This window comes from Eurytemora carolleeae, unplaced genomic scaffold (assembly GCF_000591075.1).
Source record: "Eurytemora carolleeae unplaced genomic scaffold, Eaff_2.0 scaffold64, whole genome shotgun sequence".
Classification (NCBI taxonomy): Eukaryota; Metazoa; Arthropoda; class Copepoda; order Calanoida; family Temoridae; genus Eurytemora; species Eurytemora carolleeae.
The window spans coordinates 179254-196387 of NW_019396205.1; the positions used below are offsets into that span (position 1 = coordinate 179254).

At 35.7% G+C, this 17134-nt stretch overlaps 4 protein-coding genes across 11 annotated transcripts; all 4 read left to right on the plus strand.

The window, feature by feature from the left end:
• Positions 1–557: 557 nt before the first annotated feature.
• Positions 558–2382, plus strand: LOC111698064 (translation initiation factor IF-2). The gene is made up of 2 exons (XM_023468299.1): positions 558–712; positions 1840–2382. The coding sequence occupies exons 1-2, from the start codon at positions 592–594 to the stop codon at positions 2277–2279; spliced, it is 561 nt and encodes a 186-aa protein (XP_023324067.1). The 5' UTR covers positions 558–591; the 3' UTR covers positions 2280–2382.
• A 228-nt stretch (positions 2383–2610) lies between these two features.
• On the plus strand, positions 2611–6678 carry LOC111698063 (borealin). 8 transcript variants are annotated; one of them, XR_002764465.1, is made up of 5 exons: positions 2611–2913; positions 3720–3887; positions 4600–4806; positions 5868–6129; positions 6360–6678. XR_002764465.1 is itself a non-coding variant. In XM_023468297.1 (4 exons), the coding sequence occupies exons 1-4, from the start codon at positions 2671–2673 to the stop codon at positions 6060–6062; spliced, it is 813 nt and encodes a 270-aa protein (XP_023324065.1). In that variant the 5' UTR covers positions 2611–2670; the 3' UTR covers positions 6063–6272. The 8 variants fall into 8 exon arrangements, 2 of the variants coding, with proteins under 2 accessions (XP_023324065.1, XP_023324066.1); XR_002764464.1 differs by having other exon boundaries at positions 6364–6678; XR_002764468.1 differs by having other exon boundaries at positions 6388–6678.
• Positions 6679–7864: 1186 nt separating this feature from the next.
• LOC111698068 (mediator of RNA polymerase II transcription subunit 16) lies at positions 7865–14346 on the plus strand. The gene is made up of 10 exons (XM_023468303.1): positions 7865–8196; positions 8545–8812; positions 9095–9793; positions 10029–10276; positions 10890–10985; positions 11833–12020; positions 12194–12311; positions 12680–12896; positions 12964–13224; positions 13647–14346. The coding sequence occupies exons 1-10, from the start codon at positions 8000–8002 to the stop codon at positions 13740–13742; spliced, it is 2388 nt and encodes a 795-aa protein (XP_023324071.1). The 5' UTR covers positions 7865–7999; the 3' UTR covers positions 13743–14346.
• LOC111698069 (methyltransferase-like protein 13) lies at positions 14302–16829 on the plus strand. The gene is made up of 3 exons (XM_023468304.1): positions 14302–14566; positions 14950–15162; positions 15243–16829. The coding sequence occupies exons 1-3, from the start codon at positions 14310–14312 to the stop codon at positions 16807–16809; spliced, it is 2037 nt and encodes a 678-aa protein (XP_023324072.1). The 5' UTR covers positions 14302–14309; the 3' UTR covers positions 16810–16829.
• Positions 16830–17134: the final 305 nt, after the last annotated feature.

Below are 17134 nucleotides of genomic sequence, written 5' to 3' on the forward strand. Positions count from 1 at the left end.
CGTAGGTCCGATATTGCAGTAGGTCGGAAAGTTAGTAGGTCGGAAGTTCAGTAGGGGAGATATTGCGTATAGACGATGTAACATTACCCTATATCCTCCATATGTATCATGCATGATGAATCATAAAAAGTTTACCGCTTTCCGAAAGTTATTGATTAAACAATAAAGAAATATCTATCACAATTAAATTGATAAAATATAAATCTTCATTGTAATCCTTATAGTTTTCATTTGAATGAAATCCTGAATTCGAATTACTAAAATTTATTTTTCAATTTGTCGTTATGGGTAGGTCGTATTCATTATAGTAGTTTTATTATTCAGTTTTAACAGTTTAGCGGCATCAGCTAAGGCGGGTTGTGCGCGGAACCGTGAGCGGGAAACTTTTAAAAATTCTCGCTTTTTCATTGGATTTCGAACCAGTTCCTTCACACCTGTGCACACAGGATTGATGTATCATAAAGCACAGTTCAGAACTTCAGTCTCGTTATAATTTTCTGCCTGGGTTCACGAGATGAAGGATTGAACCGGACTCATACTATCAAACCTTCAAACGTATATTTACTTATATTCTATTTCAGAAAGAATAAAATGTCGGCCAACTCCGTTAAGATGTTTTCTGGTTACGATATGGACTCTAGGACCAGTAGCAAAGTGCTCCGCCCTCCAGGAGGCGGGTATACCGATATTTTTGGAATCAAAGACATTCAAGGTAATATTAATTAGATACACATTACACAGAATGAACATAAAAATAGTTCAAATGAAATAGTTCAAATGAACATAAAAATAGTTCAAATGAACATCAAAATAGTTCAAATGAAATAGTTCAAATGAAAAAAAAATAGTTCAAATGAAAAAAAAAATAGTTTAAATGGACTTAAAAATAGTTTAAATGGACAAAAAAATAGGTTATGTTAGGTAAAAATAGTTCAAATTAAACTATTTTTTTGTTCATTTGAATACTATTTTTTTGTCCATTTAAACTTTTTTTATTCATTTGAACTATTTTTTTTCATTTGAACTATTTTTATGTTTATTTGAACTATTTTTTGTTTATTTCATTAATAATATTTTAACAGTTCAAATGAAAATAGTTCAAATGAACTAAAAAATAGTTCAAATGAGCAATATATTTACTCGTTTGAACTATTGCTCATTTAAACTACTCACTTGGTCCCACGTGCAGTAGTTGAAATGAACAATAGTTCAAACGGCAGTAGTCAAAATGAGATAGCATCCAATCCCCATAATCTATTTTGTACTTAATATTAAGATTATATATTACTTTTTTGCATAGTCCTATAGATAATATAGCCGCGGCGCTCGACCTAATGCAGGCCGGTAGCTAGGGGAGGGGGCATAAGGGCACGTGTCCCACATTTTATCCCGAAGAAAAAAAAATTTCATAGAAAAAGATTTTCGGACCCCTACCCCCTGCTATAATTTTTGTGCATGCATCATAAGTAAGACAAGTGCACGCATAGATTAGACATTTAGACATTGTGGCCGCAGCGGCGGTCCCTAACCTGTCCGAGCCGCGGCGCTCGACCTAAAATTTTTTTGACCTATCCTAACCTTGGAATAATCTAAAATAAATTTTAATTTCATATTGGAAAATAGTTATAATCGTGTGCACTAAAAATCTCTAAAAATCTTAATCTAGGACTGAACCATGTGTGCAGTTGTAGGACTTTCGATAAATTGCACTTTTTGAGAGCTGTTGACAACTGAACAAGTTTTTATATAAACTATCTAATAGTGCTAAATAAGACCTTAATTCCTTTTTTCAAAGATATCTCGGCCTGGTTTAAAATTAAAACTAATTTCTTGATTCAGTGTCAAAACCTCCGGCGGCCCAAGAAACTGCTTCTGAAGCTTCAGCAGTTCCTGAACCTGTTGCAGCTTCTGCACCTGCTGTAGCTTCTGACCCGGTGGTTGCTCCTGAACCTGTAGCTGCTTCTGAACCTGTGGCTGCTTCCGAACCTGTTGCAGCTCTAGAAGTAGCTGAACCTGCTCCCTCCGCCCAGGAGTCTGCTCCGGCTTCAGGACCCTCATCTTTAGAAGTATCTGCCCCGTCTCCGGTTTCTGAACCTTCGGCAGCCGCGGAACCTGCTTCTCCAGGATCTCCTGGTGGGGACGCAGAAGCTGCTCCTGCTGGCTCAGGGAACCAGGAGCGTGTTAGGATTGATCCGACTTCGGGACGGATCATGAGCGCTCCTACAGCTAGAGCAGGCCGGGTTCCTCCTGGTGGTTTCTCCTCAGGACCTCTCTGGTAATCTGAATCTCAAACCCAGTGATATTTTCTACAATGAACAGCACAGAACACTGCAACAATTTAACTGTAATTAGATAATTTCTCATTAAAACGTTACCCTTTGCTATGTTAGCTTTCATCTAACAAATAATTATTTTTTTTTTAGTTTATTCTATATTTGAATAACAGGGACCCTATCTAACTTTGCATCTAGAACTCATATTTTAAACTCTAATGCTTGCATTTAATTTTGTTTTTTAGTACTAATATAATGTATTTTATCTCTCACAAAATAATAAATGTTAGTATTTTTTAGGTTAACTTTTCAATAACTAAATCTTTCACTAGTTTGCACAAATATAATAAAGATATCACGTTGAACTGAATTTATAACGTTGAATATTTCAGATAAAATGCGGAATCGCCGAACAACCAAAACTACTCGTCGAACCCTGACAGTGGAGGAGGAGGATAGGTTGAAGGAGGTCCCCCTACTCCTCCAGGACCTAAAGGGACAGGTTCTGTCCATCCTGAGTTCGTGTGAGGATAATACGAAATTGGCCTGTAAAAGTATAAAAACTAATCACAAAACAACCTTGAACAAACTAGATTTTGCTACTCGGTCATTATTTGTGGAATCTTCGGTTTTTGCACAGGTAAATATAATTTTATCCCCAATGTAAACCCCCTACCTGTTGTAGTTCCATCTTTACTTTCTTTAGAGTGGCATGTTTGATCTACGACGGTACAATTTACTAAATACACTTGATCTGATCAAATACACTTGATCTGATCATTGATGAACAAGAAACTATTTTTCTCAGTAAAGAAGTAAATGTTTATTGCCGGTAGCCGAGAAAGTTTACACTATAGAGCAGCGTACGGTGCTTGCAAATTTTTTATGTGTCAAGTGGGTTTTAAAAAAAATAATATGAATTAACGTTTTCAATTCAGAAACTAGTATATTCACAATAACGAGAATTTCTTTGGATAGAAGTACTGTTGTGAATCGGACATGCCACTATTCAAATAAAGAGACCGTTGAAATTAAGTCCATACAGTTCATTTATAAGGCAAATTAACTTTGGAGAAGCCTGAAATAATTATTGTGGAATAATGGTGTTAACATTTGATTATTCTCTTTCAACCTTAATATTCATATTTGAAAATATTAGCGCCAAACGTAGGCACAGGGGGTAATCAGGAATGGGGGGGGAGGGCTGAATTTACTTTTCTCACCAGGGGACTCAGCATATTAGGAAACTATGGGGGGGATACAACAAAACCGGTTTTAACATATTACTTTTTAAGGAGGAAAAAAGCGGTTTAATTTTTTTAGGGACTTCTTTGAGTAGAAAGGAAAACTCAATATCTTTCCTATTGCAAATTTTACCACTGGAAAATTTTGTCCAGCATGAAAAAATAAACTCGAAAGATTAAGACGTTAAAATTTGTTATCTAGAAGAGCGAGAAGAATGAAGATGTGAGTGCACAGTGCGCCGATATTGACGAATATCTATCGGACGTAAAATCAACTGTAAAAACTACATCACGAGTTCGTCGAGTTGCTGGAGGATCGACCGTACGTAAATCTTCACGGAAAAGGGTCGCTGAAACACCGCTCAGTTCGGTAAAATTAACCATTATTTTTAATGATATTTTCCTTACCAATATTTTTTATATAGGTTATTTTAGTAAACCACTTAATTTGGCGTTTTTTATCAGTTTATTTCATGATTACTATTCTCAACTGTCCTAAGTAATATTAGTAACAAAGTATAAACATTTATTTTCAAACAAGAAAGAAAAATTTTAAGATAAAATAAATTGTTAAAATTTTTTCTAATACTTTCAAAATTCTTTTAGATTCACTAAAGCTTTAATTTTTGAGAATATCAACTTAATTTTAATTCTAATAAAACATAAAATATTAAGTTCATTAATATCTCTAAAATATCTATTTGAATGCTAAGTTAAAAAAATGAATACTGTGTTTTCCGAAAATGACTGATTTTAATTGGGCTGACTTTGATAACTATCTCTCTGGCATTTGCCAAAGTTTCTATGATTTTATTAGCTTACATTTAGTTAATTTTCAATTTTTTAAAATTTAATATGCGAATATACAACAGTTTTTACTGTGTCATATTGATTAGGCCAAAGAGGGCTTTATGTATTTCTTTGACTTTCTCAAATATTTTACAAGAAATGTATTTTTTAAAATCAGAATCGGTTTTATTTACTGTGAAGAAAAAAATTCGCTTAATACTTTATGCCGTGGTGTCTTTTTTATTCACAGTAGTTTTTGTGTCTTATTCCTATCTTGGATTTAAATTTTTTAGGGATCGGCTGTAAGCATGGTTACTCCCAGTAACAAGATGTTGCCTACGAATATTGGAAGGACTCCAATGATCACACCGAAGTTCGACACGAGGACACCACTGACTCGAACCCTGCACCGTCAGGCGAAACCAAACGAGACTTTGGTATCGTTAAGCGGAAGTCCTGTCATGGCGACCGCTACCGTTAAGAAAGTAGGACGTGGAAAGGTGGGTTTAATGATTTTGTTCCGATAAGTTTATATTTTCCCCAAATATATCCCTATCATATTAGCTTCTATATATATATTTACTCAGATGATCTCTAAACTACGCATTGTATTGTTAATAATATCCCCATACCATTGTTCTTTAACTGATTTGATTCAGTCCTATTAGATGTTCTGGTTTGTATGTTGTATTGTTTCGGTTTGGGTCGTTGATATTATTTTTTAAGGTTTCCAAACTGTATTCTGCTCAAGTAAAGTTTTTATACTGAAACAAATAAATTTGGCTTGTCTGTCTGTTTGTATACAATAAACGTCAAAACGGCTGAACCGATCGGGCCCAAATATTTTGTGGGACATCACGTGACCACAGGGAAGGTTTATGAATGATCAAAATTTCAAATATTTGTCTCCATCAAAATTCGATCTTCATTAAATTTTTGAAAATTTTGAAAATTCACGAAATTTTTGGTGAAAATCCGCGAATTATTTTTGTTTTGTTTTACGATGTACACAGAGAGAACATGTTCACAATTAATTTAGAAGATGGCTAGTACTGAAAAAAATGGAAAAATTATCATTATAACACGTTAGATTTTGAATCGTTTTGGGTTCGGGTTTTTTGATGGATATTCTGTCTGACAAAAGTGTAAAAAAGCAAATGTTTAAAATTGACAATATTGAAAACATTGCTCATTTTCACTGCAAGTTAAAAAGCTTTGATCCTGAAAGAAAAGTACTTAAACAAACTAAAAACGCACCAACTTGATGCACATCACTACTACTGGTATGCCCCAAAAATCCTTATTTTATTAAAGCTATGTCTGACCCAGTAAGATGTGAGACACCCTGTATACTTAAATGATATGATCTAAATGTATTTTAGATTATGAAGCAAACACGTCACACACACTCCTTAAATATTTTTTAAAATTTTTCGTTTATTCGGATCGAGTCATGAACTGACTTCCTTGGAGGGTATTTTTCAGGTTAATTTTTGTCCCCCCTTCCCCCCCGTACATTTCTTATTCGCTGAACATTTTTTTAATTGAAACTATATTTCAGGCTAAACAGTCAGAAGCTGACAGTTTTGCTCAGATTCCACTGGGAAAGAACTATACGTTAAGTATGCCAATTTCTGCGGATTTCCAGACTGACGGGTTGGAACTGGATGATGATCAGATAAACAAGCTTGCTCTCATTCAGCAGGGTCTAACCAACATGCTCCGGGGTAGAATAGCATCCTCAGAATCAGAGTAGGATACAATCCTCGAGCTTGGTTTTATCTTCGCCGTTTACCATATAATTATATTTACTTAGAGAGTCTGTATGCAAAGATGGCAATGCCCGATTTACAAACCTTTATCTGATCAGAAATGTGGAAGAGAACGTTTTTTTCTGAATCGAAAAATGTATTTTTCTCAAAGTTTCTCCATTGCTTCTTATAAACAACGCAAGCCCCTTTCGCATTAAATGAAAAAATTGATATATAAAAGTACTTAATCAGACAACGCTTTAAAGGGTACCGTCGTACATCTGGCATTGCCATTTTTGCATGGAGGGCCATTTGAAATTTTGCTTACAGTCGGTTTAAAGAAAACAAATACGCTTATACGCTCATCTTTATTTTGATTTAAAGATCTCCTAAAATGCTAGTGAAACAAGTTGACTTATAATTAATTAGTGGTTGTATTTTAATACAAAGATGTCGAGTTTCAGTTGGTCTTTTTTTGACATTACAAAATTCTTAAAATTCACTGACTTTATATTTTGAAATTAGTTTCTTTTTTACCTAACATACTTCAGATACTGATGTACTTGATTTATTAAATGTAAAATATTACAATATGACATGTAAATGTAAAGTTGAATAATATATATTTTTCTGTAAGTGCAGGGTGGCCAAAATGTACGGATTGTTTTCTTTTTAACCCTAAAATTGTACGGATTGTACGGATTTGTTTTCAAATTGTTCGGATTGTACGGATTTTTATCCTGGAAAATACACCATTACCTGGATGAGTCAATTAAAATATATAAATGAGCCATTAAATAGTCCCAAGGAGCAAAAAAAAGTTCAAATAACTTAAAAATAGTTTTTTGCTCATTTGAACTATTTTTTGGCTCATTTAACTTTTTAATTAAAACTAGGTTTTGGTCAAATGAATTATTTTTATGTCCATAGTGAAATATTTGTAGATCATTAAAACTATTTTGTGATGGCCGTAATTAGTTCAAATGCGGATCCACCTTGTTTGAACATACCTAGAAATGTACACTGTAACATGTTTGTGTACCTGCCTAATTGCCGCTGATTATTTTGTAGCGGTATTTTGGAAATTTTTACCCCACGTTGTTTATTTTCTTCTGAAGTTCTGTAATCGGTCTTAGTGTTTGGAACTTTGGACGTGAGAAAACCTACTCAGTACTTACCCTACTTCTCATTTTGGTTAAGATACAGATCAAGAGTTGTAGAACCTGAGCTGAAAACTTAAAATGAGATATCCTTAATCCTGATCGCTAATCTGAATATCCAATGTACACACTTTTCAATTTATTCTTAATCCTCTTTTTTGGATATCCCCACTGTATAACAGTTACGTTTGATAACAATTACAGAAACAATGCTTTATCGATTGAATTAATATCCGATTGAACCAGTCAGCTGTTCACTAGCCGGCTTTTAGAGCATTTGAGAAGATATAAATTTAATCATGTTAATATTAACAGCTATTAAAAAATATATTTTATCACATGGGTCTGGGGTCTGTCCATTGTACATGGATCTTACAGAAAGTGTCTTCACTTAACCTAACCCGTGGCCGCATCGCTCGCCCCCCTAGCCTGTCCTAGCCGCACCGCTCGGCCCAAAAAGTGTCTTAATTAACCTATCCCGTGGCCGCAGCGCTCGGCCCAGATAGTGTCTTAACCTAATCTAACCCTAAATAATACCAAATTATTACTAATTTGGTCATGTACAAAAATGACAGGGGGGGGGGGTCCTAAAATCGTTCACTAGGACAGACCCTAGAACCAGTTAAACACAGGGTTCCTCACGAAGGATGAGACTGTAATGAAGACCTGAAAAAGACTAATCTTTGTGGGCAACCCTGTAGTAGCGTAACGAATGATGAAATCAGAAAGGCTAGTTTTATTTTATATCTCGTTTTCAGATGTGGGCCTGGGGCTAGAATACAATGGACTTGGTCTACACAACGTACAACCAGGGAGGAAGCAGGACGAATATCCCGGATTGGATCAGAGAGACGAACTCTCTGTGCAGTGTATCCTGTCAGAACCTGATTGTGTTTAGTTCTGCTCTTCCTCTTACTGAGAACAGACAAGGCCTGAACAGAATATATTGTGCAGATCTGAATTCTCCTTGGGATTCCAGGTACAATTTTTTCATGAGGCAAACTCTCTTATTAGAATAATATGTTTTTTTTTTAATACAGGCTACAGGGTCTCATCATAGGCTGAGACTTTCATGACGCTAAAATCCATTTTAATATGAAGTTGTGAACAAAGAACATTCTTAAGAAACTTATCCTTTCCCCACTCTTCATTTTTTACACCCCTGCATGGCTTTAAATTGTAATTTAGGTTCCTGAAACAAACCAAAAAAAAACATTATTAAGTCGGAATCTTCCACGTTTCTTTGGTTTGGATAAGTACCAAATTAAATCTTAAGTATTCTTTGTTATATTTGAGATGGATATTATCATATGACCCTTTATCTTAGTTTGGTATGTACCCTTCCATCTCCTGTATCCTGTCTGGCATGGAACGGCTCCGGATCCAAGTTTGCTGTTGGAGATTTCTCCGGTAACATCTCTGTCTGGAAGATATTGGACTTCTGCATCTCCGAGTGGGAAGAGGTTTATTCGTCCAAGCTGCCCCACGAGAGGATCGTCAATGCCGCGTTCCTATCCTCGTCTCGTGTTGTTCGTCTTAATCAATATAATAAAGATTCAATTCTCTACAATGAGAAGTTTGAATTCGGACCTCAGGTAACATGCTCTGGGGATAAATAAAAAAGAAGATATCAAAATTCAAAAGGCACGGTTTTCACCCTTTGTGTCAAAATTTCATTTATTTCCCTAAAAATCATTTACTCTTCTATTCTTAATTAAAAAACTAATATCAAGCTAGGAGTAAAAAAAAATTGTCTAGAAAATATACACATTCTTTTACACTCCTGTTTACAAGTTTTTAAGAAAGATTCTTTTTTATATTGTATGTTTAAATTAAGTTTCTGTAAAATGCTATTAAAGAAAATTTACATCTTACAGGCCGATGGTACTTTTGACAGCGAAGTTTGCCTTTTTACGACAAGCAGTGGTCTGTTGACAGCTGTGGTTCTGAATGACAGCACTGTCCACCTGACAACTTCGGCTTGTGTTGGTCGAAGTAGAAACTGTATCAAGTATGTGGATATATCAACCTTGAAAACTGGGGAGTTTCTGCTAGCAGCGTGTGGAGCTGAAACTCCTGTAACTATATATAGAATACTCTGCTCATTAACCCCTCAGGAGGGATTACAGATTCAGGTTCTTAACCATTCAAGCTTTAGTGTGACACAGAAAGGAGGGAATGAGAATGTACGAATATCATCTTTAAAGTTTGTTCTCGCAGACTCAAGTGATGCTATTGTAGTTGGTGTAGACGGACCGGACGGAGGGAAGGTTCGGATGTGGGAGTTGGAGTATTCTCAGTATTCATGTCATAAACTCTTTAGTCAATCCTCGTCTGCTCCTAAGCATAAGATTGTACCTACCTGGAGATACTGCTCCGAGTTCGGAGTGGGAGGATCTAAATTAGTTAGCCTGGCAACTCCTAGATCCTCCTTAGTAGGATGTGAGAGACCGTCCTGCTATGTTGTAGTTGGGTTTGCAGACGGATCTATCCAGTGTCTTATCCGGGATTCTCTCCAGCAGATATCTAGTGTAGAACTACCAAGAAACGGAAATATAAGTTTAGACAATACAAAGGTAGGATTCGTATTTAATATTTATTTTTATGGATTTCTGACTTCTTTTGCATAATAATTTTAGTTTTTTTTACGCTATGACTTTAGCCCATTCTGAAAACAAATTTCAAATTTCTCCCGTTTCTGTAAGTTATTGATCGTATAAAATGTCAAGTGTATCTCTGTGAATTTATTTCGGCGATACTTAAAAAATAACCCTGTTTAATCTGGTAAACGATCAACTTTTCATTATTTAGAACGATGCAGCGGTTGTTACGATATGTGATATGTGTTTTACATCCACTGGAACCTGTTTGGTAGTGACAGATAGCCTGGGTCAGCTCTACCTGTACAGAATGTCTCCTATAGCTGATCCCGGAGGACCCCATGTTGCTCCCTATCTGGTGACGATGTATGAGTATTGTCTGGTATCAGGACGGGACTGGTGGGATCTAGGTATAGCTGCAGCACAGACCAATATCCAGGATGTAACGGATAAACTAGAGTAAGTCCTTGTTCGTTCTTGAATTATATTTTATATATAGATATAAAGAATAGAACATAAATATAACCGGGGGAAGGGGGTGTACCCATGGTTCACTTTCTTTACAAATATGAAGGCAGTCTGGGCCGGGAGTTTCACTTTGTGTTCTTTTTCAGATTTACACTTAATTTGATTTCCAAATAAAATATTTGTATATAATATATAATAATAAGTTTCGTATACATTTTGCGAATAACGAACAAAAATTTATTTTGAGGGCAGAGGGATAGATAAAATAAAGAGAGCAATTGGCATCCAAAATATTTACTAAATTACACAAATTTGTCAGTAAATAAGAATTAGAAGTTAAACCTAAAATACAGTAAAATGCGTAAAACTTAGACAGTAAATTGCGTAAATCTAAAAGACAGTAAAAATGCATAAATCTAAAATACAGTAAAATGCGTAAATCTAAAATACAGTAAAATGCGTAAATCTAAAAGTCAATAAAAATGCGTATGAAACTTAACATTCCCGCTCATTTAATTTTTTCTCTATGATTTAGGGAGCTTATCATGAATGTAGTTAAAAAGTTTTGTGTATTCAAAAATTATTTAAGTACTTTTGAATTTAGAGAAACTTATTCGAAGCAACCTGTAGGAGTGAAGAACTTTTGCTACAACAGATATATGTCAATCAGAGCTTCTCTTTTCAGACTCTGTTCTCAGAGGTAATTGGTTTACATAATAGTAGTAGTTTTATTTTTCCTTTCGAATGTTAAAAAAGTTTGTAATCTTTGATTTTATGACTAAACAGAGTGTTGTAAGTAGTGGAGGGCAATAACTTGGTTCTGAGAAGTTTTTCACATTTCAAAATCGTTTATTTCAAAATCGTTTATTCTGAACATTTTCTTTTCTTTTAAACTATGCTAATTAACCTTTATAGAAAATATATACAGAAATGAACCATAAAAAGGGGTTTATGTTTTCTTCTAGGATAAAATTTTGCATTAGTTAATCAAAGTAAACTTTTACAGTTTTGAAATGTTCAAACCTTCATGTTTTTTATTTCAGCAATAGATACGAAGTTATAATGAGAGAATGTTTCTCTCCACTTTTTGCAAATGATATATATTAATGTTGATTTGCTTTTTTTGGTATTGAATAAAGTTGTTAAGAAGTTTTTGTGGGGCAATTTTAACCTTAAAAGTTTTAATAAACTAACAAAGCTGTAAGATCCGCAAAACGTTTTTAAAGAAGAAAATGTCTTGCATTGTTCTGTTTTCAATTTATTGTTATTATTATTATTAGCATTCAACCATCAGTCGATGTATTATCAAATATAGGTAGGGTTTCCAGTGAAAAGGGAAATCTTTACGCAAAAATTTTGTATTTTTTCACTTTGATTTCTCAGAGCAGAAATTAAAAAAAAAAATTGCACAATTAATTATTGCAGCTACAACTGGTTTACGCGGAATTTTATTTTTCGTTCGCTGGGAACCCTAACTAGGTTATGTGAGCTCTATTGCCGAGAGCCAGTAATCCATCTTAAATAAGAAGAGCGTTTTTCATTTTAAGTCAGTACCGAGCTGCAGATACTCTTTCCATCATGATGCTGAGATCTATCTACGGAGATCTGAGCTCCTTGCTTACAGTGGATGGAGGGTACTCGGAGCAGGATCCTGCGGAAAAACTCACAAATATTCTCCGAAACTATCCTAGCTCCGCAGATCTCAATTCAGTGGTTTCTTCATTATTAACAAACGGTAAAATCTCTTAAAATCTGTTTGCGCACCAAATTTACAATTTTGGAGAATCTAGTCATTCCGCAATTTTGTATTAGATTTTTTCGTCTTCTTGATAATTATTTTATAGTTTTTTTTCTTTCTAAATTCGTGTTTTCAAAATAAATTTATTGGATAAAAAATAAATTTTTCAGGATTTTCTCGTGAGGTTCCAACCAGTATAGAAGGTACCCAGACCCTGCACCAGCTTGGATCTTGGGTTCTGATCCTCGCTCTTCATCTTTTATCCGCGGTCCCAGAGTTTAAAACTAGGTAGGGGCTTAATACCAAAGGGTTTTGTAAACTTTTGACTGTGACGTACTTACACGTTTTATCAAATCAATAACAAAGATTGTAAACAAAGGGTTATTTACCTTAAACCAACTTCTCATTAGTTCTAATACGTATCAGTAAACGGTACACAAATCCTATCTATCCATCTGAAGATTACACTCCTAGCAAGATATTAGCTCTAAATTATCCGTGCTTCCAGAGTACAAAACTAGATAAGTGCTTAATACTACCATAATATCATATGTTTGCCTAAAGATACAACTTTTTTTCTTATTTAACGTAAAACGTGATCACATAAGATCAGAAGTTTAATTACAATCAATAAGTTTTAACGAATTCTTTTAAAGGCGTGGTCCTGGATACTGGTTGATGCTGGAGGGCGGAGTAAGTTTAATCCGTGATATTCTTGTTATGACCAGGCTCTGGGGTCTACCTAGAGCAGGGTTTATAACCAGGGAGAAGGATCTGGACCTCAATTCGAAACTGTTCTCTATGATCTCTAAACTAAAGGATAATCCTGAAGATGAAGGATTACTGGATGAATGTTTAATCCTTCCCTCCTTGGTAAGCAGTTAAATTTTTAAAAAAAAATATAGTTTGTTGATCGAGATAAAAAGGAAAAATCTTTCAGGTGATAGTTCCTGAACTTGATGTGATGGTTTCTCCCCACGGAGTTCTTGCTGGTTTACAGACAGGGATGAATTTACCACTATTCTTCCAGTTCGGAGTTGAACCTAACCTAACCCTGCCTCCTCAACCCATATTCCTGGAGGGACTACCCTACACCGAGGAGAGTAGTTCTAACAACGTGTATGATTCTGTGAATAAAATATCCCTGGGACGGAATCCTCTTGAGCTCCGAGCTTGTAATAGATGTAGATCATATACTCAGGTTTGATTTGGTTATTTTAAGGATTTTTTTTATTCAATCTGGAGTGCAATAGTTTTAAAGGTATTATTCGCTGAATTTAGGGAAATTTAAGTATTTTTAGGGGAAAATAGATGTATTTTTGGGTAGAAAGTGTCAAAAAGGCCTTTGATGTCAACATACATTTTTCCCCACAGCGCATTGATACTCGGATAATCCATGAAAATATAAACCCTTATTTTTAAAGTGCAAACTTGGTAGAAAAATATCTTTATAATTTCTTACCTCTAAATCTTTGAACATTTAATCCACATTCTGGGCGAAATTTTCGACGATTGGATTTATCTTGGGAAAACTAAATCTTCCCGAAGTCATGATCACGAAATATTTACAATTTTTTTCCGCATAATTATTATTAAGTTATTAATGCTGAATCTGTATATCAGGTTGTACCTGTGAGTACCGGGGGGTGGAGTTGGGAGAAACGATTGAACCGTTGCTGCTGCTGTGGAGGTTCCTGGAGAACTGTCAAGAATGAATGAATAAAGTAGAGCGTTATCCTAAGGATTGTCTCCATAATCTTCAAGGGACTGTCTTCGTAATTTCAAGTGACCTTCCATTGCAATTCCGATTTAATCTGACTGCTTAAAGGGTCCGAGTATAAATAACGATTATTAGATGAAAATTGATAATTTTCTATCGTGATTTTTCTATAAAAGTGATCTGCGGATTTATGCAGCACGGACAAAAGAAGAAAATTTACCGAATTTATCATGTTTTAAGATAGAAAAGTGACAATATCTTGTCTTGAAAGTATAATTTCTTTATTTATATTTAAAATTAATATTTACAAAAGCGTATTTTTATATTATTATTTTTTACTTGTGATGCCACTTTAAATATTTATTGAAAAAGCAAATTAGAACATCCAAACCTTCAACAATTCCGAACTACAGTTTATTTGTGATAAGAGGGTCGAGAATATGATATTGTACTCGTTAATTTCAAACCAAAAGTTTACAAAGAATCTTTGTTAGAGTAGTAGTCCCCGTATTTTGATTGTAAAAATGATTTAAATATTATAATTATATTGTCTGTAAACATGTTACATGTATGTATTATATTTACAATTAATATTGTTCCAGAGAGAGATGAATCTGTTGCCACGGAACCACCAGGAGTTCCAGCAGAAGGAGTACTGGGACACCTTCTTCAAGAAGCGCGGGAAACGCGCGTTTGAATGGTATGGAGAGTATCATGAACTGTGTGGTATCCTGCATAAATATATTAAACCTGGAGATGCAGTTCTTCAGGTTGGATGTGGAAACTCAACTCTAGCAGCTGATCTTTATGATGTTGGACACAGGTATGCTCTTTGCTCATTGCATCATTTACTGATTCTCTAAACTGCATTTTTTACTTTCCTATATTTTTTTGGTAAATAGCTTAGGAACCCAGCGTTCCACAGATACTCATTACTCATAGTTAATTTTCCCTTTAAAAGTAGACTAGCTCAACTTAAAACCTCCAAACCAAGCTGGGAACATTCCCTTAGCTCTCCTGAGTTCTCTCATTTAAATTTGAGACAAAGTGATCCAGGGGTTTCTGAGTTATGATCGGACTAGTAAACAAACAAACAATCAGAGATTACAACTTTTTATATATATAGATGTNAGCCAATAGGTTAAAGGACAAGATATCTAAATGTAATTCAATGCTACATTACAAAAACTCATTTTCTGTTTTTAGGAATATAACGTCAATAGATGTCTCTGACGTTGTTATTCGTCAGATGTCTGAGCTGAACAAGGGTAGACCCGACCTTATCTTTGCCAAGATGGACGCTACTGAGATGGAGTTCCAGGAGAACCAGTTTTCAGTAGTCCTGGACAAGGGGACCCTGGACGCACTCTTCACAGATGATTCCCCTGACGTTGTCTCCAAAATTGAGAAAATGTTCAGGTTAGAGCCAATATCTGATGAACTTTCTCAAATCTTACAGATTTAGTTTTGACCATTTATTATTGTGTTATTATTTTCAGTGAGATCGGCCGTGTATTGAAGGTTGGAGGACGTTATGTTTGTGTGTCCCTGCTCCAGCCTCATATTATCAGCCATGTATCCGCCTGGTTTGTCGAGGCCGGGTGGCCGGTTCGGATTATACGTTGCAATGAGGCGGAGCAAAATAAACCTCCGGCGGAGAGAATCTTTCCCGTCTTTGTGATGGTTTGTACGAAATTTAAAAAAATGGCGGCAATGAAACCGGTTCTTGAATTAAGTTTATCAACTGACGGAAAACTGACAAGGTTGGATAAACCGGAAAGTCTAGTGGAGAGTGTCCGAGGTTGCCAACAGTTCTCAGCTCTCAGAGCTAGATTAGCCAAGGGCGGGGACCGGTCTATTGAGGAGGCGTGTCTTCAACTTAGATCACAAGAATCAGTTCATGCTAAATATTCGCTATATCTAACGGAACGTGAGAAAACTAGCAAAATGCCATTTTCCGCGTTTATAGTTCCACAAGGAAGAGAGGTAGAATGGATGTTTGCTACAGCAGAGGGTCGGAGACAACTATGTGACTCAGCTGACTGTCAGAGAATGATTGTAGTCCATCTTGGTCGGGACGCAAGCTTCTCCACGATAGAGCAGATACAGACAGAACTGTCTCCGCATATTTTCGAGTTCTGTCCTTCAGATCTTCCGCCTGGATACAAGGTTCCATTTCTCTCTGCTGGAGCGGAGAATGTTGGATCTAGAACGGAACGGTGTCGTGGGAGATCCCAACTATCCGGGGATTATGTTGTAGAGGATGTAGAGGTTGGAACCTCGGTGTACCGTCGACTAATATTCCTCAACAGACCATATCTTACACAGTCAGAAGCTGTTCTTGTCTCGAGGAAAAACAAGAACAAGAAAATGATTAAAGTTGTTGATATCACCGATCTTGCTTCAACCTACCACACACTAATGATCGGGGCCCTTGGTCTATACCTGAGCAAACCAGTGACAATATTATTAGTCGGTCTTGGTGGGGGTTCACTTCCATCGTACATTCATCATACTTTTCCTCTTTCCAACATTCATGCAGTGGAGTTAGATCCTTCCATCCTTGATATTGCAACTCAACAGTTTGGTTTCAAGAGTGACTCCAGGCTTACTGTTAGTATACAAGACGGGATACAGTATATAAATGAAACTTCAAGGAAGTATTCTGTGATAATGTTTGATGTTGACAGTAAGGACGTGAGTAGTGGAATGTCCTGTCCTCCTCCGGGGTTTGTGGATCCACAGTTCCTGGTTCGAATCTCCGAGTGTCTCGAACTTGACGGGATGTTTGTCCTTAACCTTGTGTGTCGGGATATAACCCTGAGAAAGGAACTGATTGGTAACCTATCCACAGTCTGGAATACCGTTGTATCCTGTAAACTAGAGGAGGAAGTTAACGAGATTATATTTGCCTCCTCCAGTGATAAAACGAACAGATCTCAGATCACTAAAAGTTTAGGAAATGGTTTTAAACTTGTCAACGAACATGTGAGAAAAGTGACCAAAACAAAAGAAGACTTGATCGATGTTGCGTCTAGTTTAAAAATGCTAAGTTTAAACAAATAAATTTATTATATTTCAGAAAAGATGTATCTGATGTACTATCTCAACCAGGAGGGAAACAGGGTTTACACACTCAGCAAGGTAAAACAAATTTAATTATTAGTATTGATTTGATATTCATATAAAATTCGGGGCCCTGTTCCATAATCAATTTTTTTTTCAAAATAAATATTTAAAAAACATTCTTTAGACGGATCCTGAGGGAAAACCGACCTTCAGTGCTCACCCTGCCAGGTTCTCCCCCGAGGACAAGTACTCAAGGGAGAGGCTTGCTATGAAGAAGAGGTTTAACCTTCTCCCAACCCAGCAAGCAGCTGTCACCTACTAA

Coding starts and splice junctions, on each gene's coding strand:
- LOC111698063 (XM_023468297.1), top strand. CDS start 2,671: ATGCGGAATCGCCGAACAACCAAAACTACTCGTCGAACCCTGACAGTG. Junction 2,914..3,719: donor AATCTTCGGTTTTTGCACAG/GTAAATATAATT, acceptor TTTGTTATCTAG/AAGAGCGAGAAGAATGAAGA. Junction 4,807..5,867: donor AGAAAGTAGGACGTGGAAAG/GTGGGTTTAATG, acceptor ACTATATTTCAG/GCTAAACAGTCAGAAGCTGA.
- LOC111698064 (XM_023468299.1), top strand. CDS start 592: ATGTCGGCCAACTCCGTTAAGATGTTTTCTGGTTACGATATGGACTCT. Junction 713..1,839: donor TGGAATCAAAGACATTCAAG/GTAATATTAATT, acceptor TTCTTGATTCAG/TGTCAAAACCTCCGGCGGCC.
- LOC111698069 (XM_023468304.1), top strand. CDS start 14,310: ATGTATGTATTATATTTACAATTAATATTGTTCCAGAGAGAGATGAAT. Junction 14,567..14,949: donor CTTTATGATGTTGGACACAG/GTATGCTCTTTG, acceptor TTCTGTTTTTAG/GAATATAACGTCAATAGATG. Junction 15,163..15,242: donor AAAATTGAGAAAATGTTCAG/GTTAGAGCCAAT, acceptor TATTATTTTCAG/TGAGATCGGCCGTGTATTGA.
- LOC111698068 (XM_023468303.1), top strand. CDS start 8,000: ATGGACTTGGTCTACACAACGTACAACCAGGGAGGAAGCAGGACGAAT. Junction 10,277..10,889: donor GATGTAACGGATAAACTAGA/GTAAGTCCTTGT, acceptor TTTTGAATTTAG/AGAAACTTATTCGAAGCAAC. Junction 12,897..12,963: donor GTTTAATCCTTCCCTCCTTG/GTAAGCAGTTAA, acceptor AAAATCTTTCAG/GTGATAGTTCCTGAACTTGA.